General features: G+C 46.0%; 1 protein-coding gene across 5 annotated transcripts in view; it reads left to right on the plus strand.

Moving 5' to 3' along the window:
• Positions 1-25,298, plus strand: part of LOC110490805 (serine/threonine-protein kinase WNK1) — a 170,598-nt gene that overhangs the window by 126,270 nt on the left and 19,030 nt on the right. Inside the window, exons 10-22 of one of the 5 annotated variants that reach the window (XM_090213398.1) lie at positions 2,833-3,111; positions 4,178-5,602; positions 7,401-7,487; positions 12,300-12,434; positions 17,177-17,536; positions 17,993-18,072; positions 18,260-18,407; positions 19,682-19,798; positions 20,348-20,458; positions 20,621-20,687; positions 20,908-21,024; positions 21,620-22,854; positions 24,498-24,587. In XM_090213398.1, coding sequence (XP_090069524.1) covers positions 2,833-3,111; positions 4,178-5,602; positions 7,401-7,487; positions 12,300-12,434; positions 17,177-17,536; positions 17,993-18,072; positions 18,260-18,407; positions 19,682-19,798; positions 20,348-20,458; positions 20,621-20,687; positions 20,908-21,024; positions 21,620-22,854; positions 24,498-24,587 — 4,251 coding nt within the window. The remainder of the gene's footprint in view (positions 1-2,832; positions 3,112-4,177; positions 5,603-7,400; positions 7,488-12,299; positions 12,435-17,176; positions 17,537-17,992; positions 18,073-18,259; positions 18,408-19,681; positions 19,799-20,347; positions 20,459-20,620; positions 20,688-20,907; positions 21,025-21,619; positions 22,855-24,497; positions 24,588-25,298) is intronic. The other 4 variants (XM_090213399.1, XM_090213400.1, XM_090213401.1 and 1 more) reach the window with 4 other exon arrangements.

The raw sequence follows: 25,298 nt of genomic DNA on the forward strand, positions 1-25,298 counted from the left end.
TGTGTAGTCTTTGATAAGCTTGCATAAAAAGTTATTGGGGCATGACAACCACAGCCACTTTAAATTCTGCAATCATTCTACCATTGTTTTTAGTTTTATTTGACCATCACGTGCCATTACTTTACAGTGAATCAATCTGCTGAATGATAGTGGTAGAAGTGTTCAAATTATATTTCCATTAGTCCTAAATGACATATTTGACCTTGAAACGATGCCTAGCTGCTGCTATTTTTGACATCTGAATAAGCAACAACACAGCTGTATATCAATAAAACCCAACCTGAAAAAGGCTTGTGGACTTCATATTTTGCAGTCCATTCTTACGTGTGTTTTTCATACTGAAAGATGGGATTGATTGGTGTGTCTATGCAGTCTGCTCCACTACTGTTGGGTTTTGTGTCATTTGAGATTATTTTATGTCTTCCTCTTTGTCAATTTATTTATTGTGTGTTATCATCAAATGTTATTGGTTCCCTGTGTGATATAAATCACATCACTTCTTTTTAGTAAATCCCTTTTAACCGCTGTGCTATGTTGACCTGTTAAACATCTCATTGGATGTAAACAATGTTTTCACGAGTTCTACCAGCTATTATTTCTGGGCTGCAACAGAATTCAGTTCTGGAAGGTTCCATCAACAAAGCTGTGATTTACTTTGAGAATGAGTTCATAGCCCTTCATCTCTTGAAAGCCCTGTGCTGGGCCTGCTATCTTACAGCCAGAGGCACAATAACCAGTAGGCTTCACTAGTCTATAACCAGTAACCAGTAGGCTTCACTAGACTATAACCAGTAGGCTTCACTAGACTATAACCAGTAACCAGTAGGCTTCACTAGACTGTAACCAGTAACCAGTAGGCTTCACTAGACTGTAACCAGTAACCAGTAGGCTTCACTAGACTGTAACCAGTAGGCTTCACTAGACTGTAACCAGTAGCCTTCACTAGACTGTAACCAGTAGGCTTCACTAGACTGTAACCAGTAGGCTTCACTAGACTGTAACCAGTAGCCTTCACTAGACTGTAACCAGTAGCCTTCACTAGACTGTAACCAGTAGCCTTCACTAGACTGTAACCAGTAGGCTTCACTAGACTATATAAACAGAAGAATTGACTAGGCACAGATCAAATCTAAATGCAACATTGTAGAGCTACTGTGGGATGAATAAGGAATAGCTTCCTCAACCCCTAAATCAACTGTTCCCTGACCACTCTTGGCGGAACATTGATTTCGATTTTAGGCCATTGTGTAGAATCAGCAAGGTGAATGTGTCTGTGAATCATTGTACAGACAGAGCAGACTGCGCATCTGGTAAACTGGCATTGCCAAGTCCCCTGTCAGGCAGCTGGCTACCTAGCTATATTTAGTTTCCTGCAGCAGAGCAGTACATAGTCTGTGGCAGTGATTTTCCTTTCAGCCACACTATGATTTAGAACACTGTCTGCGTCTGAAATAGCACCCTATCCCCTATATAGTGCACTACGTCTGACCAGGAGCCTAGATCTATATAGGAAATAGGGTGCAATTTTGGACACGGACCCTGAGATTGGTTTGAGGGTAGAATATCTTCTTAAATGCCCTAGATAGTAGTGCAATACCACTACATTGAATGGTTCTTATTCAGATAGTGTTTTCATTTTGAACAAAGCCGCAAGAATTAGATTAGAGCTGCTTTAGTGTTTTATTTGAGTCATCCTAGCTTGTTAATAAACACTTTAGATGACCTAGAAATGGCTCTAGTACTCACATCTCTAATTTGAGATTATAGATTACTTTTCCTTTTAATCAGTATTACTTACCTCTTATCTAACCTCTTTCTGTTCCCAATATGCTCTTGCCGGATTTTCTTTCTAACCTTCATACTCCCGTCTTCTAATGCCATGTGTCTTGTCTTTATTCCATAGTGTTTATCGTGTCCCGTGTTATCAGATCTTTCACCTCTGTTCACCTGTGTTTAGCTCACCCGTGTTTAGTTCACCTGTGTTTAGCTCACCCGTGTTTAGTTCACCTGTGTTTAGCTCACCTGTGTTTAGCTCACCCGTGTTTAGTTCACCTGTGTTTAGTTCACCTGTGTTTAGTTCACCTGTGTTTAGTTCACCTTGTGTTTAGTTCACCTGTGTTTAGCTCACCTGTGTTTAGTTCACCTGTGTTTAGTTCACCTGTGTTTAGCTCACCTGTGTTTAGCTCACCTGTGTTTAGTTCACCTGTGTTTAGTTCACCTGTGTTTAGTTCACCTGTGTTTAGTTCACCCGTGTTTAGTTCACCTGTGTTTAGTTCACCTGTGTTTAGTTCACCTGTGTTTAGCTCACCCGTGTTTAGTTCACCCGTGTTTAGTTCACCCGTGTTTAGTTCACCTGTGTTTAGTTCACCTGTGTTTAGTTCACCTGTGTTTAGTTCACCTGTGTTTAGCTCACCCGTGTTTAGTTCACCCGTGTTTAGTTCACCCGTGTTTAGTTCACCCGTGTTTAGTTCACCTGTGTTTAGTTCACCTGTGTTTAGTTCACCTGTGTTTAGTTCACCTGTGTTTAGTTCACCTTGTGTTTAGTTCACCTTGTGTTTAGTTCACCTGTGTTTAGTTCACCTGTGTTTAGTTCACCTTGTGTTTAGTTCACCTGTGTTTAGCTCACCTGTGTTTAGTTCACCTGTGTTTAGTTCACCTGTGTTTAGTTCACCTGTGTTTAGCTCACCTGTGTTTAGTTCACCTGTGTTTAGTTCACCTGTGTTTAGTTCACCTGTGTTTAGCTCACCTGTGTTTAGTTCACCTGTGTTTATTTCACCTGTGTTCCATCCATTCTGTGGTTAATTGTCCTTCCCTCCTTCCTTCCGCCTGCAGCCTCTCTCACCACCTCCCCGCCACCGCGGCCGTAGCATGTCCGTTTGCGTCCCCTACTTTTCCTCCACCCCTCCTGCTCTGTCCTGCCTTCCCAACCGGCCCTCCACCCCTCCTCCGGTGCTCTCCGCCCCCCACTCCCCCTGCCGGGGGTCGGAAGACGGTGACACGTTTGCGGGCCGGCTCTCCAAGGCCCTGGAGAGTGTCCTGCCCCTGCATTCCACCCCGCCTCGCCCACGGCAACAACGCCGAGCCAGCCTCCCGGCGGTGTTTGTCAGCCCTGTATGTTAGAGCATCTCTGGCCACAGAGTGGTGTGAACCAGGGTGTAGTCTGGTGGAGCTGGGACCGGAGCTCAGTAGGGCTGTCTATGGGTATCTGAAACAAGGAGAGACAAGGGACAAAACAGTAGAGACATATAGAGAGACATAACAAATAGAGAACAGAAGATCAGATTATTGTCTATTCATCTTTAATCCACTTTCAGATACCTGTGAGTGAACCCTGCTGTTCTTCGCTTCGGGCCTCTCGCCAGGCGCCCTGTGCTCACATTAAATACAGACTGCCTGGCACTTCCCTTGCTCTCCTAGTGAGACTGGTCAGACTGCTGCTACAGTACACTTCTCTACCCTTCTAGTGAGACTGGTCAGACTGCTAGCTAAACTACACTTCCCTCCGAGTGAGACTGGTCAGACTGCTAGCTAAACTACACTTCCCTCCGAGTGAGACTGGTCAGACTGCTAGCTAAACTACACTTCCCTCCTAGTGAGACTGGTCAGACTGCTGTACATTCAGTCAGATCTATGTACAGTAGTTGGCGTGGTCACCTGTTTTATCCAGGAATCCACTAAAGTCTTCATTAAGCAGCAGGTACAATTTCAATTAGCATGAACATCATTCACTGTCAGCTTCAAAGGTTTAAACCACCCAAAATACACATCATGTAATGTAATGTAATGACTTACATTATCGTCATGCTAGATAGTTTTGTAAATAAGGTGCAGTTTATAGTTAACCATTTAATGTCACAGTAGCAGCAGTCTGTTGATCATAAAGGAAGCCATCTTTGCCACTTCTGCATTTAATTCCATACCTAGAAGCTATTACTGTCTGTCTGTACCTTCATCTTTTGGTTCTTCATGGGTTTCTTTGCTAGGTTCTTGACTGACTTTATCCGTTGCAGGGATTAATGCATTAGCAGAAATATATAACACTGCTACCTCTCTTGTTCTCTTTTGATATACCTCTTCACCCTCTTCTCTCTTTCTATCTCTGAATACTACAGTATTTAACGGTGCTTCTCTCCCCCATGAAGATGATGCATCTATCTATAATCTTATGTCACTTCAGCCGCAGTCTGTGACTCACCAGTACAGCAGTGGAGGAGGAGTCTGGGCCTCAGCAGGCCTTCCGGACCCCACGCCGCCTCTCTTTCTCCCCTCCATTCTGGAGCGCCCCATCTCCTTCTCACCGCCGCCTGCCTGCCCTCCCTCCAAGGCCTACAATGCCCAACGGCGCAAGAGCACGTCCATCTTGGAGGCCCATACGCGCCACTTCCAGCCTGCCTACCCCCGCTACGCCAGCAGCCTGCACCCCTACCACCCGGGGATGGAGGGGCTGGGCGTGGGTGGAGGAGGAGGAGTGGATGGGCACCTGGGAGTGGATCCCTCGTCCCTCTTCATGGTGCCCGGCTATGGTGCTCCGAGGCTGGGGTCGGTTGGAGAGCCCATGCACCAGCACCTCCAAGGTCAGTCCCTCCAGGACCCTCTGTACGGGTACAAGGACGTGAGGGCGGAGCAGCAGGAGGAGGTGGTGGAGGCTGTGCGGAGGCTGAGTCTGAACCAGGCAGCGTTGCTGGATCACTTCGAGGCCATGGCCTATGGGGGCTACCCCATGACTGCTCACCAGATCAACCAGATCAGCTTCCACCAGCAGATGCAGGCTGCGGCAGCCGCCAGCCTGGCCGTGTACGACCCTCCACAGCCGGCCTACGCCCAGACCTACCACCCCCACATGCAGAGTCACATGCGCCTGACCCACAGCCCCATCCCTCAGCTGCCACCCATGAGCACCTTGGGCCCGCAGGCCTCGGGTACTACCGATGGGTACCAGCTGCAGCACTCCGCCTCCTTCCCCCAGTCCGCTCCCCCAGTCATGGAGCCCCCGCAAGGCAGCGTGTTCGAGTTCCACGTCCAAAACATGGCTAGTGCAGCGGCCGCCGCTGGGGCCGACTCTGGCGTGCTGGCCTCTAGACTGTACCGGGCTCGCCGCGGCTCCATGGACCTCAACCTGGAGGAACAGGGGGGACCAGGAGGACAGTCAGGGGGGTCTGGGACCTACAGCCGCCTGCAGCCAGTCACTGAGGAACTGTACAGCTACATCAGCCCTGAGATTCCTCTCCCTCCCGGGAGCCTGCTACTGCACCAGGGCCAGAAGGACTGCAGCCCGGAACCTTCCAGTGACTCCATGGCCTCCTCTGACTGTGGAGAGTTCCACTCTCCTCCGCCCCAGTTCGGGGCCTCCTCGGCCGCCCAGTCCATCCCACACACCTACTACGGGACGGAGACCGGGGGGAGGGACGCCACTGCAGAGGGCCAGGGAGTGGGCCACCCCCCAAGCCAGCAGACCTTTCTGTTTGTGCCTCCCTCCGAGTCCCCAGGGCGTCAGTCCTCTCACGTCAACATACTACACACCACCTGGGCCCGACAGACGAACGTCCAACCCGACCTCTCGTATCACGAGTTTCCTCTGGCCATGCAGGGAAACCCTGGGCTGGTACTTAGACCATCACTTTCTTATTCGATAGCAACCCTCAGCCGTCTACCCTCCACACCAACCCTGTCTTTATCACTTACCTGATTCATTTTGTTTCGTGGTTGTGGTTTTAACCCTTTCCAGCCATGACTGCCTGCACTCAAAGGTCCCTTTTAGGAGGTGCTGGTCTTCAGGAAACAACTAGAAACCTGCTGTTTAAATCCCCTAGTTCTGTTGACGGTATGTTCTCTTATCACCTACGGAATTATTTGTATCGGTCTCTTAGAGTAAGTAAGATTTTGTATGTATGTTCATATATGTAATTATATGGAAAGATGTGTGTTTGTATTGGTATACAGTGAGGTAGAACTGCATATTGTACATACGAATCCAAAGTCGAATTGGGGCTTATTTATTATTCCAAAATACACCAAATTGTCAAGACACTACTGTATGGGAATGGCATTGTTGTGAGTAATAATCACAGACTTGTTGCCACATGGCTTTGAGGATTTGTATGATCCAACACACAAACATACAACAAACGGGGGGTTTAGACCGGTTTAACTGTTCACCTGAAGCTTACATTATTTACATCATAAAAATGTTTCTTTAAATGTAATTTAATTTTATTTGAACAGTTTGTACAGTAGCTCTGTCTAGTTGGCTGGAAATGGTTAAAACGGTATTTCTATCATTTATTATCTGTTGCCAAGGACACCAATCCCAGTAACAGTTCTATTGGAGGTGTTGCAGCACGTCACGTGCCATATAATCAGCCAGCGACCAATAGGAAGACTTTACACTCAGCTGATATCCAAGATAAATACTTTACACTCAGGGGTCAGAATTCATCCATTAACCCTTAGAATGCTGACATGATCAGTCATCCCGCAGCCTCATCTTTTGTTCTGAGCAGCGCCGCTCTTCTTTCTCGCTTCTTTTTACGGTTTTATTTTGCAATTTTATTATTATTTGTTGTTTTATTTTCATCTGTTCTTCTTCCTACGAAATGCTTTCCGCTCCTAAAGCCTCTCGTTTTCAGTGGTAATGTCCTGAGAACAGGGGATGATGGCAAGGTAGGTGGTCAGCCTGGTGCAACTATACTTGTGTGAGCTCACTCTCTAGTGAGTGGTTGAGCTGAGCTTGGGAACAAGTATACTTGTCTGCAGCCTTCTAAGGGTACTTCTTAGGGTTGGTTCAGAAGCTAAATGTAATCATTACATGGAATGTAAAGGGTTTCAATCAACCAGCAACAACAACAAAAAACAGGTTTTATTTGAGTTTTTTTCTAAATATATTTAAAGGACACAACCTGCTTCTTCTATGTGCTCTGTTGAGCAATAACATTCACAATGTAATGAATCATCTAGGAGCCCTACCACGTGCATGAAGCCTACTCACTCCCCCCAACTGACCCAGCAGTGGATTTTGTTACCTGTTATAGTTACCTGTGGATGTACATGCATACACAAGGAGTCTTGGAGATTCTCTGGACAGTCAGAGAGGGGATACTTTGTGTATGTACAGTACAGTGAGCCAAAGCTCAGGCTAGAATACAGTAGTACTGTACAGTACAGTGAGCCAAAGCTCAGGCTAGAATGTAGTACTGTTCAGTACAGTGAGCCAAAGCTCAGGCTAGAATACAGTACTGTGCAGTACAGTGAACCAAAGCTCAGGCTAGAATGTAGTACTGTGCAGTATGTCCAAAAGTCACAAATAGATCCTAATTCATGTTTTGTTTTCTCTCGTGTCCATATTTCTATCTCTCTCCATATTGTCTCTCCATCTCTTCATCTATCTCTCTATCCTATTGAAGCAGGTGCAGCAGATCCCAACCTCCCAGCCCAACACTGGACACCCACCTGCCCCCAACTCCCAGCCAGTCCCCATCGCCCACCAACAAGTAAGGCCCCCTTTCTCCACAGGCCTCTATGAGGATGTCCTAATTCCTTACCAAAGGGGAACATTGAGACATTGCCAGTGTGGATAAGGGCCAACTTGTACACATCCTCCACACCTCTCTCTCTCTCTCTCTCTCTCTCTCTCTCTCTCTCTCTCGCTCTCTCTCGCTCTCTCTCGCTCTCTCTCGCTCTCTCTCGCTCTCTCTCGCTCTCTCTCGCTCTCTCTCGCTCTCTCTCTCTCGCTCTCTCTCTCTCTCTCTCTCTCTCTCTCTCTCTCTCTCTCTCTCTCTCTCTCTCTCTCTCTCTCTCTCTCTCCCTCTCTCTCTCTCTCTCTCTCTCTCTCTCTCTGACTGTGTTGTCTGTCTCTTTTAGCATGGAGGTTACTACGTCACTGCGCTCCCTCCGCAGGTAGACAAAACAACACATTCAACGTTGATATGAGCACCTCTCACACTGTCTGCTTTATCTCTTGAGTCTCCTGGCTTTTCCCTTTTCTCCAATCCAACATTTAATTTCCTGCTGTCTCACGAACAGACAGAACTGTAAATTAAATGGCTGTGATGTATATTTGCCTACAGTGTAGCAGAGGTGAAAGTAGATGTAATGTATTCCTGGTACAGAGGCCTCCTCTGTGTGTGTGGGCACGCACTTGTTTTTTTATGGGCCTAATCATAGAAGGACATATAGCATCTCTATGGGCCTAATCGGCAGGGTAGCCTAGTGGTTAGAGCGTTGAACTAGTAACCGGAAGGTTGTGAGTTCAAACCCCCGAGCTGACAAGGTACAAATCTGTCGTTCTGCCCCTGAACAGGCAGTTAACCCACTGTTCCCAGGCCGTCATTGAAAATAAGAATTTGTTCTTAACTGACTTGCCTGGTTAAATAAAGGTAAAATAAAAATTTTTTTTTAAAAAAATAGGACATATAAAAAAAAATAGGACATATAGCATCTCTATGGGCCTAATCATAGGACATATAGCATCTCTATGGGCCTAATCATAGAAGGACATATAGCATCTCTATGGGCCTAATCATAGAAGGACATATAGCATCTCTATAGGCCTAATCATAGAAGGACATATAGCATCTCTATGGGCCTAATCATAGGACATATAGAATCTCTATGGGCCTAATCATAGAAGGACATATAGCATCTCTATAGGCCTAATCATAGAAGGACTTATAGCATCTCTATGGGCCTAATCATAGGACATATAGCATCTCTATGGGCCTAATCATAGGACATATAGCATCTCTATGGGCCTAATCATAGAAGGACATATAGCATCTCTATGGGCCTAATCATAGAAGGACATATAGCATCTATATGGGCCTAATCATAGGACATATAGCATCTCTATGGGCCTAATCATAGGACATATAGCATCTCTATGGGCCTAATCATAGAAGGACATATAGCATCTCTATGGGCCTAATCATAGAAGGACATATAGCATCTCTATGGGCCTAATCATAGAAGGACATATAGCATTTCTATGGGCCTAATCACAGAAGGACATATAGCATCTCTATGGGCCTAATCATAGAAGGACATATAGCATCTCGATGGGACTAATCATAGATGGACATGTAGCATCTCGATGGGCCTAATCATAGAAGGACATATAGCATCTCTATGGGCCTAATCATAGGACATATAGCATCTCTATGGGCCTAATCATAGGACATATAGCATCTCTATGGGCCTAATCATAGAAGGACATATAGCATCTCTATGGGCCTAATCATAGAAGGACATATAGCATCTCTATAGGCCTAATCATAGAAGGACATATAGCATCTCTATGGGCCTAATCATAGAAGGACATATATAGCATCTCTATGGGCCTAATCATAGGACATATAGCATCTCTATGGGCCTAATCATAGAAGGACATATAGCATCTCTATAGGCCTAATCATAGAAGGACATATAGCATCTCTATGGGCCTAATCATAGGACATATAGCATCTCTATGGGCCTAATCATAGGACATATAGCATCTCTATGGGCCTAATCATAGAAGGACATATAGCATCTCTATGGGCCTAATCATAGAAGGACATATAGCATTTCTATGGGCCTAATCATAGAAGGACATATAGCATCTCTATGGGCCTAATCATAGAAGGACATATAGCATCTCTATGGGCCTAATCATAGAAGGACATATAGCATCTCTATGGGCCTAATCACAGAAGGACATATAGCATCTCTATGGGCCTAATCATGGAAGGACATATAGCATCTCTATGGGCCTAATCATGGAAGGACATATATTATCTCTATGGGCCTAATCACAGAAGGACATATAGCATCTCTATGGGCCTAATCATAGGACATATAGCATTTCTATGGGCCTAACATAGAAGGACATATAGCATCTCTATGGGCCTAATCACAGAAGGACATATAGCATCTCTATGGGCCTAATCATGGAAGGACATATAGCATCTCTATGGGCCTAATCATGGAAGGACATATAGCATCTCTATGGGCCTAATCACAGAAGGACATATAGCATCTCTATGGGCCTAATCATAGGACATATAGCATCTCTATGGGCCTAATCACAGAAGGACATTTAGCATCTCTATGGGCCTAATCATAGGACATATAGCATCTCTATGGGCCTAATCATAGGACATATAGCATCTCTATGGGCCTAATCATAGAAGGACATATAGCATCTCTATGGGCCTAATCATAGAAGGACATATAGCATTTCTATGGGCCTAATCACAGAAGGACATATAGCATCTCTATGGGCCTAATCATAGGACATATAGCATCTCTATGGGCCTAATCATAGGACATATAGCATCTCTATGGGCCTAATCATAGGACATATAGCATCTCTATGGGCCTAATCATAGAAGGACATATAGCATCTCTATGGGCCTAATCATAGAAGGACATATAGCATTTCTATGGGCCTAATCATAGAAGGACATATAGCATCTCTATGGGCCTAATCATAGGACATATAGCATCTCTATGGGCCTAATCATAGAAGGACATATAGCATCTCTATGGGCCTAATCATAGAAGGACATATAGCATCTCTATGGGCCTAATCATAGGACATATAGCATCTCTATGGGCCTAATCACAGATGGACATATAGCATCTCTATGGGCCTAATCATAGAAGGACATATAGCATCTCTATGGGCCTAATCACAGATGGACATATAGCATCTCTATGGGCCTAATCACAGATGGACATATAGCATCTCTATGGGCCTAATCACAGAAGGACATATAGCATCTCTATGGGCCTAATCATAGGACATATAGCATCTCTATGGGCCTAATCACAGAAGGACATATAGCATCTCTATGGGCCTAATCATAGGACATATAGCATTTCTATGGGCCTAATCATAGAAGGACATATAGCATCTCTATGGGCCTAATCACAGATGGACATATAGCATCTCTATGGGCCTAATCATAGAAGGACATATAGCATCTCTATGGGCCTAATCACAGATGGACATATAGCATCTCTATGGGCCTAATCATAGATGGACATGTAGCATCTCTATGGGCCTAATCACAGATGGACATATAGCATCTCTATGGGCCTAATCACAGATGGACATATAGCATCTCTATGGGCCTAGTTAGACCTTATTTACATAATTTCATTTTATAATTTCCCGACATTTGGTAGGCTATTTGTTAGTCAACTTGTGTCTGTAATTAGATACATGCAGCTTCTCCTCGATCATTACTTGATGCTCATCCAGAATATTAAATAAAGCCACGCTCACCACATATTGTGTTTCAGGAAGAGGACTGATGCTCAGGGAACTGTTGTTCAACAGCATTTACTCCTCTTCCTGAAAACAAAATAACATTTGGTCTGACATTTTACTCAGAGGAACACTTAGTTCTACGTTCAGTGTCCATACTTTATTTGCTATTCTAACTCTCAGGCTACTCCATTCTGAGATAATTCCAGCATCCACACCGTTTGATAAAAGCAGAGAGACTTACCGGACACCGAACAGTGTTATGAATGACAACAAAAGTCTTGTAACCTGAATTTGATGCTTACTCTGCTGTCCACCCGCGTCATGGTCTCGGCCAATCATCTCTACCTTATTAAAATGTCAGTGTTCTCCTCGAACCACTCCGCAATTTTGGAGTCTATTGGCTCATTTTTTATGTGACTGACATGATAGATAGATTCCAAGAAAACTGTAGGCTTATTACACAATGTTTTTTTTAAACTATTGCGATAGACTCATGTTTTAAAGGTATGGCGTTCCCCCGCTTTCTATTGCCGGTACTCTGTACTGGACCGTTCCGGCTTCACCCTTGCCTATAGAATATGATAAGATGGGCTGTAGGTTAAGCCTGTGCAGTATGTGTGTCATTGCTTTTCATCAAGTCACAAGGTAAGTTGGCCGACCGCCAGAGAAATGTTTTTGCAATCGATGGGAATGTTTGCCCCCCCAAGGCAAATTGTATCGTCAAATTAGGATTACTACATTTGATTGATAGGGTCAACTGTTTAACTACAGTGAGATGATGGGGGTGTTTTTTTGCTTTGAAACTCTACTGATATGTGCCAAGTACGCATGTGGTCTTAAAGAGACAGTTCACTCAAAGTTTGCAGATATTTTTTTGTTGTCAATGATAGTGCTTATCTTTTCCATCCGTGGGATTGAGGCTGGTGTCGGGCATAGACTCATCTCAACAGACTTTTGAGGTCAAAAACATCCGACATACTCAGTCAACTGTCCCTTTTTAACTTTGCTGTGTAGGTCTAGTCATGAGTTGACCTCTCCCTCTCTCCTCCAGACCCCCCTGCAGGCCTCTCTCCCCCCCACCTCCCAGCCCATGGTCTCTCAGCCCCAGCAGCAGCAGCAGGCAGGCAGCACCGTGGTACAGAGCCCCTCTCAGAACCAGCTACCCCCTGGACCACAGCCCACACAGGTAAGGAACCAACACATGCATATACACAGAGTGCACATGCAAACACTGGCACTTAACCACACTGTTCACACACACACACACACACACACACACACACACACCTTAATCAAGTTAGAGTGAGGGTCCCCAAAACCAAACAGGTAACAGACTCATGCATTCACATTCCGTGTCAGATACTGTATGCATTCATACAGACACATTTTACACAAGCCCACATATAAACTCAGCAAAAAAAGAAACGTCCCCTTTTTCAGGACCCTGTCTTTCAAAGATAATTTGTAAAAATCCAAATAACTTCACAGATCTTCATTGTAATGGGTTTAAAGGGCACTGTTTCCCATGCTTGTTCAATGAACCTACAGACGGTAGGCAGTTAATGAACCTACAGACGGTAGGCAGTTAATGAACCTACAGACGGTAGGCAGTTAATGAACCTACAGACGGTAGGCAGTTAATGGACCTACAGACGGTAGGCAGTTAATGAACCTACAGACGATAGGCAGTTAATGGACCTACAGACGATAGGCAGTTAATGAACCTACAGACGGTAGGCAGTTAATGAACCTACAGATGGTAGGCAGTTAATGAACCTACAGATGGTAGGCAGTTAATGAACCTACAGACGGTAGGCAGTTAATGAACCTACAGACGGTAGGCAGTTAATGAACCTACAGACGATAGGCAGTTAATGAACCTACAGACGGTAGGCAGTTAATGAACCTACAGACGGTAGGCAGTTAATGAACCTACAGATGGTAGGCAGTTAATGAACCTACAGACGGTAGGCAGTTAATGAACCTACAGACGGTAGGCAGTTAATGAACCTACAGACGGTAGACAGTTAATGAACCTACAGACGGTAGGCAGTTAATGGACCTACAGACGGTAGGCAGTTAATGAACCTACAGATGGTAGGCAGTTAATGAACCTACAGATGGTAGGCAGTTAATGAACCTACAGACGGTAGGCAGTTAATGAACCTACAGACGGTAGGCAGTTAATGAACCTACAGATGGTAGGCAGTTAATGAACCTACAGACGGTAGGCAGTTAATGAACCTACAGACGGTAGGCAGTTAATGAACCTACAGACGGTAGACAGTTAATGAACCTACAGACGGTAGGCAGTTAATGGACCTACAGACGGTAGGCAGTTAATGAACCTACAGATGGTAGGCAGTTAATGAACCTACAGATGGTAGGCAGTTAATGAACCTACAGACGGTAGGCAGTTAATGAACCTACAGACGATAGGCAGTTAATGAACCTACAGACGGTAGGCAGTTAATGAACCTACAGACGATAGGCAGTTAATGAACCTACAGACGGTAGGCAGTTAATGAACCTACAGACGGTAGGCAGTTAATGAACCTACAGATGGTAGGCAGTTAATGAACCTACAGACGGTAGGCAGTTAATGAACCTACAGACGGTAGGCAGTTAATGAACCTACAGACGATAGGCAGTTAATGGACCTACAGACGGTAGACAGTTAATGAACCTACAGACGATAGGCAGTTAATGGACCTACAGACGGTAGGCAGTTAATGGACCTACAGACGGTAGGCAGTTAATGAACCTACAGACGGTAGGCAGTTAATGAACCTACAGATGGTAGGCAGTTAATGAACCTACAGACGGTAGGCAGTTAATGAACCTACAGACGATAGGCAGTTAATGAACCTACAGACGGTAAAAGCCTACAGACGGTAAAAGCCTACAGACGGTAAAAGCCTACAGACGGTGAAAGCCTACAGACGGTGAAAGCCTACAGACGGTGAAAGCCTACAGACGGTAAAAGCCTACAGACGGTAGGCAGTTAAGGTCACAGTTATGAAAACTTAGAACACTAAAGATGCCTTTCTACTGACTCTGAAAAACACCAAAAGAAAGATGCCCAGGGTCCCTGCTCATCTGCATGAATGTACCTTAGGCATGCTGCAAGGAGGCATGAGGACTGCAGATGTGGCCATGTCCGTACTTTGAGACGCCTAAGACAGCGCTACAGGGAGACAGGACGGACAGCTGATCGTCCTCGCAGTGGCAGACCACGTGTAACAACACCTGCACAGGATCTGTACATCCGAACATCACAGGTACAGGATGGCAACAACAACTGCCCGAGTTACACCAGGAACGCACAATCCCTCCATCAGTGCTCAGACTGTCCGCATTAGGCTGAGAGAGGCTGGACTGAGGGCTTGTAGGCCTATTGTAAGGCAACAACGTCGCCTATGGGCACAAACCCACTGTCGCTGGACCAGACAGGACTGGCAAAAGTGCTCTTCACTGACGAGTCGCGGTTTTGTCTCACCAGGGGTGATGGTCGGATTTGTGTTTATCGACGAAGGAATGAGCGTTACACCAAGGCCTGTTCTCTGGAGCGGGATCGATTTGGAGGTGGAGGGTCCCCCTCCCTCATGAGGGTCCTTCCTGCAGGCTCATCCTGACATGACCCTCCAGCATGACAATGCCACCAGCCATACTGCTCGCTCTGTGCGTGATTTCCTGCAAGACAGGAATGTAAGTGTTCTGCCATGGCCAGCGAAGAGCCCGGATCTCAATCCCATTGAGCACCTCTGGGACCTGTTGGATCGGAGGGTGAGGGCTAGGGCCATTCCCCCCAGAAATGTCCAGGAACTTGCAGGTGCCTTGGTGGAAGAGTGGGGTAACATCTCACAGCAAGAACTGGCAAATCTGGTGCAGTCCATGAGGAGATGCACTGCAGTACTTAATGCAGCTGGTGGCCACACCAGATACTGACTATTACTTTTCATTTTGACCCCCCTTTGTTCAGGGACACATTATTCAATTTCTGTTAGTCACATGTCTGTGGAACTTGTTCAGTCTGTCTCAGTTGTTGAATCTTATGTTCATACAAATATTTACACATGTTAAGTTTGGTGAAAATAAACGCAGTTGACAGTGAGAGGACTTTTCTTTTGTTGCTGAGTTTGGCACAGCCCCCTGAGCCAGTGTGTTTACATAAACCCATGGATGGGTCCATTGAAGGCCTGTCAGAGTTGGTCTGAACCAAGTCAGTAACACAAAACCAAACCTCCATCAATTATTCAGCAATCGATGGAAAACCGTCAGGGCCATTGGTTACGTGATTAGGCGTTTACTTTTCTCAGTCATAGGCATATGAATAGAAGTATTAGTTATAGTGAAGTTTTACTGCATTGTGGGTACAAACATGAACTTCCATCGCCTTCAAAGTCCAACAGCTTTGCCAAAATAAACCAAACACTCACAAAAGCCAATGTCAAAATAAACCAAACCCTTATGAAACCGAGTCAGTAAGTACTACTGAGTCGTTGACTAACTCATGTCCATCGTGGTAAGTATTACACAACCATCTCTTTTAAATAATACCGATATTCTCTTTCTATGGAGTTTAATCTGTTCTGTTTCTTTTTAACACGTTTTAACATTCACATTTCTTACTTCAGTTTTCCATCCTTTCTTTCTGTTTTTATTCCATTGACTTTCTCACTCTTTCATCCACTCACTACACTTCTATGACATGCTGCTTGGTCTGCCTGCCCTGGCCTGGTCTGGTCTGCCTGCCCTGGTCTGGTCTGGTCTGCCTGCCCTGCCCTGGTCTGGTCTGTCTGTATGCATGGTTGGTGGTCTTCAGCTGTGTGCTAGTGAGCTGGGCGCTTCTGTTATGTCCCCTTCGCCCAGCTTAGAACACCTCTACTATCTCTACCAGGCACACCAGCTAGCTCTGGTCCAGGTACCACTCACTGTGCTGTTATTATAGCTAGCTCTGGTCCAGGTACCACTCGCTGTGCTGTTATTATAGCTAGCTCTGGTCCAGGTACCACTCACTGTGCTGTTATTATAGCTAGCTCTGGTCCAGGTACCACTCACTGTGCTGTTATTATAGCTAGCTCTGGTCCAGGTACCACTCACTGTGCTGTTATTATAGCTAGCTCTGGTCCAGGTACCACTCACTGTGCTGTTATTATAGCTAGCTCTGGTCCAGGTACCACTCACTGTGCTGTTATTATAGCTAGCTCTGGTCCAGGTACCACTCACTGTGCTGTTATTATAGTGCTGGTCCCCACTAGGGTGGTAGAACGTGTTTATGTGTGCGACTGTACGTGTGTCCATTTCCATTAGTATCCGCTGTCCTCACTCAGTATCGCTTGTGTTGTTGTTGTTTGAGCCCCAGTAGAAAAGTATCTGTCTTTCAGTGTCTTCTGTGTTTGTCGATAAATGTGAATTGAGGTCTAATGGACGATCATGGCTGTTCCATTAGAGTCCATGTTAGTGACCAACAGCATGATGTCACCGCAGGCGTGTTGTACCACTGAGTGGAGAGGGCCTCATGAGGAGTCCTGTCCACACCTTAGCATTGCTTTGTTCTCTCAGTGCAGTTGAACCAGTTGAACCTTCGGTTTGACATCCGGTTTCATGCCATTTGTGAAACACATCGTGTTTGGTCGCATGTTGTTGTGGTGCGTGGCTTTGTGTGTTGACTTTGTTTGTTTAGTGGTTGTATGCACAGTGTTAAATTCTGTCACACCCACCATACACACTCTTATCCCCTTGAGTTTTGTTCCTTCAGTCACCCTTTAGTCAACCACCAACATAATATCCATCCCATAGAAGTGGACTTACTATTTCTATCATCCATAATCCGCCCACTCCAACCTAGTTCCCATGACCCTTCGTTACCCTAGCCAGTCCTAACCTGACCTGACCCGCCCCTTGCTCTCCTCCTCCCGCCCCCAGCCTTGCAGTATGGCTCCACCTCCCTCCTCAGTGGGACTTGTCTCTGTGGCACAGATGGCCTTCAATCAGCCCTCGGTCCCGGTTACTGCAGCTGCAGCCCAAGGGGCGGCGTCACCCCCTGGGGGAGCCCTGGTGTCCCCACAGAGCCCTATAGCAGCTGCAGCCGTACCTCTGCCTCCTGGGGCTCATCCTCTACCTGGTTCTGTATCTGCACCCACTCTGGTGACTCATCCACCGCCGGTGCCACCGGCCTCCCCTATGCCGCCCCAAATGATGCCTACTCAGCCGCTGGTCGTTGTGGTGCCCGTCATCAGCGTAGCCAGCACCTCCCCAGAGCCGCCAGGAGATGCCCAGCCCCAGGTACCTGTGGTCAGCCAAACCCCCTTCGCCATGTCCCCCCCCCCGCCTGGTCGTATGGATGATGGAGAGTAGTTCTTTGACCATAGCTGGTTTGCGTGTTTCCTTGACTGTATGTTTGTTATTTAAATGAGTCCTGAGTTGGTTGTGTGAAGTTGTGGATGTGTCTAGTCATATATTTTATGGTCACAAGTAGCTAGATGTGGATGGAACATTCTGGACATAGATGCTGTCAAACATTTGGTTACGGTGGGATTAGTACACTAAGAACCTACTCATATTTCTTTATACTGCTACTCTCACATGCTTTTAAGTCTCATATTCTGCCTCTCTTTTTAACCTCAATACCTTCTGAAGCTTTTCATCTCCAAAAGACCACACTTCTTTGCACTCTCTTGACTGTAAAACAAGTTTCCCACAGTTCTCTGACCCTCTGTTCTCCTGTACTGTGTGTTCCAGCCCTCCCAGACAGCTCCTCAGCCTTTGTCATTGGACCAGTCACAGTTACATCCACCACAAGTGCCCTCGTCCATGGAGAGGTAAGATACATGTTTAACTGATGGTAAAGATATACACGTTGAGATTTTATAAGAGATGGGAAAGATATCTCAAATTTTATAATCAGTCATGATTGTTTAATTTAGTTTTTTATTAGCTTAGAGGCTTGGTGCCTCGCTCTCATTCTTCAGATCATGAATTTTAACGGTGTTTGTGTGTCTGACTCAGCGGTCACTCTGACGTGGCGTCCGGCCTGAGCGATGGAAATGATGGAGGCAGACAGGAGGGGCGCTCCATCAAGCGACACCAGCGACGCTCTGTACGGAGTCGCTCTCGTACCGACAAGATTGGCAAAGCAAAGTTGAATGTACTAAATGTAAGAGTCAGTCCAGGGGAAATGATCGATATATACTAAATGTAAGAGTCAGCCCAGGGGAAATGACTGATATATATATACTAAATGTAAGAGTCAGTCCAGGGGAAATGACTGATATATACTAAATGTAAGAGTCAGCCCAGGGGAAATGACTGATATATACTAAATGTAAGAGTCAGCCCAGGGGAAATGACTGATATATACTAAATGTAAGAGTCAGCCCAGGGGAAATGACCGATATATACTAAATGTAAGAGTCAGCCCAGGGGAAATGACTGATATATACTAAATGTAAGAGTCAGCCCAGGGGAAATGACTGATATATACTAAATGTAAGAGTCAGCCCAGGGGAAATGACTGATATATACTAAATGTAAGAGTCAGCCCAGGGGAAATGACCGATATATACTAAATGTAAGAGTCAGCCCAGGGGAAATGACTGATATATACTAAATGTAAGAGTCAGCCCAGGGGGAAATGACTGATATATACTAAATGTAAGAGTCAGCCCAGGGGAAATGACTGATATATACTAAATGTAAGAGTCAGCCCAGGGGAAATGACTGATATATACTAAATGTAAGAGTCAGCCCAGGGGAAATGACCGATATATACTAAGTGTAAGAGTCAGCCCAGGGGAAATGACAGATATATACTAAGTGTAAGAGTCAGCCCAGGGGAAATGACTGATATATACTAAATGTAAGAGTCAACCCAGGGGAAATGACCGATATATACTAAATGTAAGAGTCAGCCCAGGGGAAATGACTGATATATACTAAATGGAAGAGTCAGCCCAGGGGAAATTACTGATATATACTACACAAAACATTATTTTTCATTAGTGTGTTTAGCACCTGTGATAAGCCTGTTGTTTTTGTTTATAAATTATAGGCCTACTTATGATAAACTTTGATTGACATAACCTTTTAATTGTCCAAGCCGTTGCATTGTGCTCGGTGCTCTTGTCTCCCACCAGCTGAGATTGTTTTTCATTCAGTTCAATAAGCTGTATTTTCTTGGAAAGTGTTCTCTAATTGGAGCATACAGCATCTGATTAATGTCTGTCTCTGGTGTGTATCTCCCTGTACTGATGCCTGCCTCTTTGAGTTCCCTGGCACAGCATCGTTTAGGCCCTACTGATTAGACAGAACGACACAGAGCCATTCAAACAGGCCGTGTGATTTCTGTCGATAAATCTGAAGAGCTGCTCTCTTTCATCTTTTCATTTCATCCACATCTTATTCTGGCTTCTGTTCCTTTGTTTATTCCAGATATCCAACATGGGCGACAGGGTAGCTGAGTGCCAGTTGGAAACGCACAACAGAAAGATGGTGACTTTTAAGTTTGATCTGGACGGAGATAACCCAGAGGAAATAGCACAGATTATGGTAACTACAGAGAAGATTACGAGCACACTCCCTCCCTCTTTTCTCTCGCTGTCGCTCTCCCCCTCCTGTCGCTCTCCCCCTCCTGTCGCTCTCCCCCTCCTGTCTCTCTCTCCCTCCTGTCTCTCTCGCTGTCTCTCTCTCTCTCTGTGTCTCTCTCTGTCTCTCTCTCTCTCGCTGCCCCTCGCTGTCTCGCTCGCTCTCTCTCTCTTTCTCGCTGTCTCTCGCTCGCTCTCTCTCTCACTCTCTCACTGTCTCTCTCTCTCTCCCTCCCTCCCCCTCTATCTCTCTCTCATTATTGAGCCGTCTCCCCTCTCTGATTGCAGTAGCCCAGAATCCCAACTGTGTTGTGATGTTCCCTGATGGTATTTGTCTCAGGCATGTCCAGAGAGTTTATCTGGTAATAATGAAAGGCTTTATTTCACCAGACTTTCTGGGTGTTTTGACTTTGATTAATCCGTTCTGAAATGATGAATCAATCCAACCATCAGATTCTGAGAAGAATGAGGACTGTGATTGAGAGGGCTGTTCTTTCCTGGTGTGTGACTACAGGTCACCAGTCTGTTTATACTGGAGAGCGAGAGGGAGTCGTTCATGGAGCAGGTCCGTGAGGTCATCGAGATGGCTGACGAGAAGGGTCTGGAGAAAGATGGAAACACCCAGGTAGAGTGACGTCTCTCCATTCATTTTTCCTCCATGTTGTTGCTGTGAAAGAGCATCATTCTTAACCCTTCTATACCAGGTACATTGGCTTAAGTAACTTCATCATGGATCGTTGTAAACGGCTGTTGTACTGTCTCAGACTGACTGCATCTTGTGCCACAGATTGTTTCCCAGATAGTTAGTGACCTCCAGCAGCAACAGATCCCTGCTATATCTGAACCGTTGCCAGGTAAAACAACCAACACAATGTCCACACAGGGAATTGGTACCCTACAACAACAAAATGACAGACATGTTTTGCATGAGAATTTTCCATCTGTAGTCCAATGTGTTGTACCATGAATTATAGAACTTTCTCTCGCTGAGAAAAGTAAATGTATTGAATTCAATAGAGACACCCATTTTGCATTAACCCTATGTGTGACCCTACCATTTCTATCTATCTCCAGGTATCCCTTCCTGTGCAGCCCAGGTGGTCCACTCTGCAGGCAGGAGGTTTATAGTCAGCCCCGTGCCTGAGTCCAGACTCAGGGACCAGTTCTTTGCTGATTCACAGTCCTTTCACGGTGAGTTTAGCACGCACGCACACGCACACACACACACACATGAATGCACACACACGCACAGTGACAGCCTACCAATAAGTTATCTTATTAGTCAACAAGATAATGCATTCAGCATCCAAATGTAATAACATTTTAGATGTTTCTGAAAACCGGGATCATCTGATCTTGTGACTGACTGAATGTTGTTGTATTGTAAAGTTAATAATAAAAACATCACATGTTTATGAATGTCTAGTTGCTATGTAACCGTAGTTTAGTTAGTGTCCCATCTGTGGTGTATGACCTGATTTTAATGTGATGGCTAACGTCACATGTTTATGAATGTCTAGTTGCTATGTAACCGTAGTTTAGTTAGTGTCCTATCTGTGGTGTATGACCTGATTTTAATGTGATGGCTAACGTCACATGTTTATGAATGTCTAGTTGCTATGTAACCGTAGTTTAGTTAGTGTCCTATCTGTGGTGTATGACCTGATTTTAAGGTGATGGCTAACATCACTGTTTTACTTAGTGACGGGGTTTGGTGTTGACACATCTCTTTCTATCACTCTCTCTGTTTCCCTGCCCATCTCTCCCTCATTGTCTCTCTCCACAGCCGCCCGTGCTGTAGCTGCAGGTCAGGGTCTGTCCCAGTCGGCCTCAGCGGTCAGCCTGCAGCAGGCCTTCTCAGAGATGAGACAGAACCAGGGCCAGTACGACCCAGGGCCCAGCACCGCTCCTCCCTCCGTCCACATAGCCTCCCTGCCTGTCCTGGTCCCTGCTGCAGCCACCACCACCACCATCCCAGTCTTCTCCACTGCTCCTATAGCCTCTGCTCCTCTCCCCCATGCTCAGGTTCCATCTGAGGCCTCTGTGACCTCCCCTCCCCCCCCAGTCTCCATCTCCCCTCCAGCCTCTACCTCCATCTCTCCACCTGCGCCCATTTACCAGGCCACCGCCCCCATCCCCACCCAGCTCCAGTCTGTTGATACCCAGCCTCTCCTTTCCCAGGCCCCTCTCACCCTGCCGGTGACCCAACCCGTGGTCTCCTCCGTACCTAGTGTTACAGCCACCTCTGTGTCCCCCCCAGTCCCTGCTGTCCTCCCCAACACAACTACCCTGTCCACCTCAGCCTCCTTCCCCCAGACCTCTGGCTCCATCCCTGGTGGTCCCACCACCTCCATACCCACTACAGTCCTTTGTCATTCTGCCACGGCCCCCCTGGTCAGCAGCTGTAGCAGTGATAGTGGAGGAAGCTCAGAGCAGCTCCCTGTCCCTTCCACCGCTACCGTAGTCCCCACCACGGCTATCCAAGGCCCCCTGATAGCCCCATCCATTGCTAACCCCAGTGCAGAGCTCCCTTCTTCCTCCTCGCCTGTAGCCTCTCTAGCCCCAGGGGCCACGGTCCCTACCTTACAGCCCATCACCACCACCACCATCCCCGTGGTCCAGCCCACCCTGGTGCACACCCAGCCCCAGCCTGCTACAATGCCCAACCAGACCCACGCCCAGTGTGGGGAGTGTGAGGTGGCCCTGGGCATCGATGACATCCACGCCCTGGATAAGAAGCTTCGCTCCCTCTTCATGGACCTGGGCGGCGGTGGAACCACCCAGGCCGATGGCTCTGTCGACCCAGCCGGAGGCACTGGTGTCCCGGGAACCTCTTCCCCAACCGGCCACTCATCCACCCCCAGCTCCACAGGCACCCCCCTGCCCCCCTCCAGCCTCCCCCTGGCCTCCTCAGGACCAGGGCATGTCTCTGGGACCCCCCTCACCACCCCGGGACAGGCTGGGACCCCTTCCACCTACACCCAGACTACCCCGGCCAAAGCACCTCTGTCTAGGTTACCGGTGAGTCAGTCAGCATGGATGTGGAGGCTAGCGTATTAGATGTGGCTTGAAGAGCGCTGTTTATAACACATACAGTATGTTGTAAACCATTTCAGATTGTTATGACACCTCTGTGTAAGGTAAGTTTGTGTAATTCTGTATTTGTAGTCTTTTGGAGAATTCTACATCATTATTACATAGTTGACATACACAGTTATTGCCTAGTTAAATAAATCAAATCAAATGATTGACATGTGATTGTGCTAACTCCACCTTTAACAGCCTTTTGTTAACCTCCTTGATCAACTGCTTTTGTCTCCTAACATTTTGTTGGAATGAACGTTTGCTCTGCTTTCTGTTGCATGGCAACAACTCTATTCTATACTGTGTCCATCCCCCCTAGATATCAGGTAGCGCACCATATAGTTGTTAAAACCCTCCACTGTAGTTATGGTGTCATTTCTAGGGTTTTGTCAAACACAGCTTCTAGATGAGATGTGTTAATAGTTAACGGCTTCTAGATGAGATGTGTTAATGGTTAACAGCTTCTAGATGAGATGTGTTAATAGTTAATGGCTTCTAGATGAGATATGTTAATGGTTAACAGCTTCTAGATGAGATGTGTTAATGGTTAACAGCTTCTAGATGAGATGTGTTAATAGTTAATGGCTTCTAGATGAGATATGTTAATGGTTAACAGCTTCTAGATGAGATGTGTTAATGGTTAACAGCTTCTAGATGAGATGTGTTAATGGTTAACAGCTTCTAGATGAGATGTGTTAATGGTTAACAGCTTCTAGATGAGATGTGTTAATGGTTAACAGCTTCTAGATGAGATGTGTTAATAGTTAATGGCTTCTAGATGAGATGTGTTAATGGTTAATGGCTTCTAGATGAGATATGTTAATAGTTAATGGCTTCTAGATGAGATATGTTAATAGTTAATGGCTTCTAGATGAGATATGTTAATAGTTAATGGCTTCTAGATGAGATGTGTTAATAGTTAATGGCTTCTAGATGAGATATGTTAATAGTTAATGGCTTCTAGATGAGATGTGTTAATGGTTAACAGCTTCTAGATGAGATATGTTAATGGTTAACAGCTTCTAGATGAGATGTGTTAATGGTTAACAGCTTCTAGATGAGATGTGTTAATGGTTAACAGCTTCTAGAGGAGATATGTTAATGGTTAACAGCTTCTAGATGAGATGTGTTAATGGTTAACAGCTTCTAGATGAGATGTGTTAATGGTTAACAGCTTCTAGATGAGATGTGTTAATGGTTAACAGCTTCTAGAGGAGATATGTTAATGGTTAACAGCTTCTAGATGAGATGTGTTAATGGTTAACAGCTTCTAGATGAGATGTTAACACTCAGGAGCCCAAAGGTGCCATGGCTAACGGCTGTATCCAGGCACTCCACGTTGCATCGTGCTTAAGAATAGTCCTTAGGCTTGGTATATTGGTCATATACCACACCTCCTCGGGCCTTATTGCTCAAGTAACACTACAGTCTTTGTTTATTGTCTAATGTCCCAGTCAGTGTCAGAGAGCTGCAGGTAGAATCCCCTGTCCTTCCAGCTGCATGTGGCTGCAGTGCATTATGTTCTCCTATCTCTCCTCTTCTCTCCGTTTCATCCCTCTCTTCATCCCTCTGTTTATTAGGTGTTGCCTGTGGGCTCAGATCAGGCTCAGGCTGGCCCCCCTCCTCCCTCAGACCACATGGCACCCTTCCCAGGACCCTGTCTAACTCAGGTGCCTTTCCCTCTTTCTCCTGACTGCCATTTTGATCCTCCATCATCCCTCGTTCTGCATCCCTCTCTCTCTCTTTCTCTCCTAAGTGATGTTAAGATCCCTCCATCATCCCTCGTTCTGCACCCCTCTCTCTCTCTTTCTCTCCTAAGTGATGTTAAGGTCCCTCTATCTGCACCCCCTCTCTCTCTTTCTCTCCTAAGTGATGTTAAGATCCCTCTATCTGCACCCCCTCTCTCTCTCTTTCTCTCTTAAGTGATGTTAAGATCCCTCCATCATCCCTCTATCTGTACCCCCCCCCCCTCTCTCTTTCATCCGTCCATCTCCCCCTCCCATCATTTGTCTCCTGTGTAAAAACTAGTGACGCATGAAGATCAGATCAGGCTCAATCTGTTCAGTGTCTGAAGAAGACATCTCTGTCTCTGGTTCTCTCTGTGTTGGCGGAGCAGCATGATGACCTGTGACTCTCATTAACCACGTCTGTTCCTCATTATCTGATTCTCTCTCTCTCTCTCTCGCTCTGTCGAAGTCTGTCTCTTGTCTCCCTCTTTCTCCTGCACCTCTATCCCACTCTCTTGCCTCTCCCACTCTCCCTGTCTCTCCCTCTATCCCACCCTCTCCTCTCTCTCCCTCTTTCTGTCCTTCTCCTTCCTCTCTCTCCTCCCTCAGTCTTTCTCCAGACAGACCGTTAGGGAGGCTGGGGAGATCAACATC

The sequence above is a fragment of the Oncorhynchus mykiss genome, chromosome 21, assembly GCF_057628025.1.
Source record: "Oncorhynchus mykiss isolate SJ-2025 chromosome 21, ASM5762802v1, whole genome shotgun sequence".
Taxonomy (NCBI): domain Eukaryota; kingdom Metazoa; phylum Chordata; class Actinopteri; order Salmoniformes; family Salmonidae; genus Oncorhynchus; species Oncorhynchus mykiss.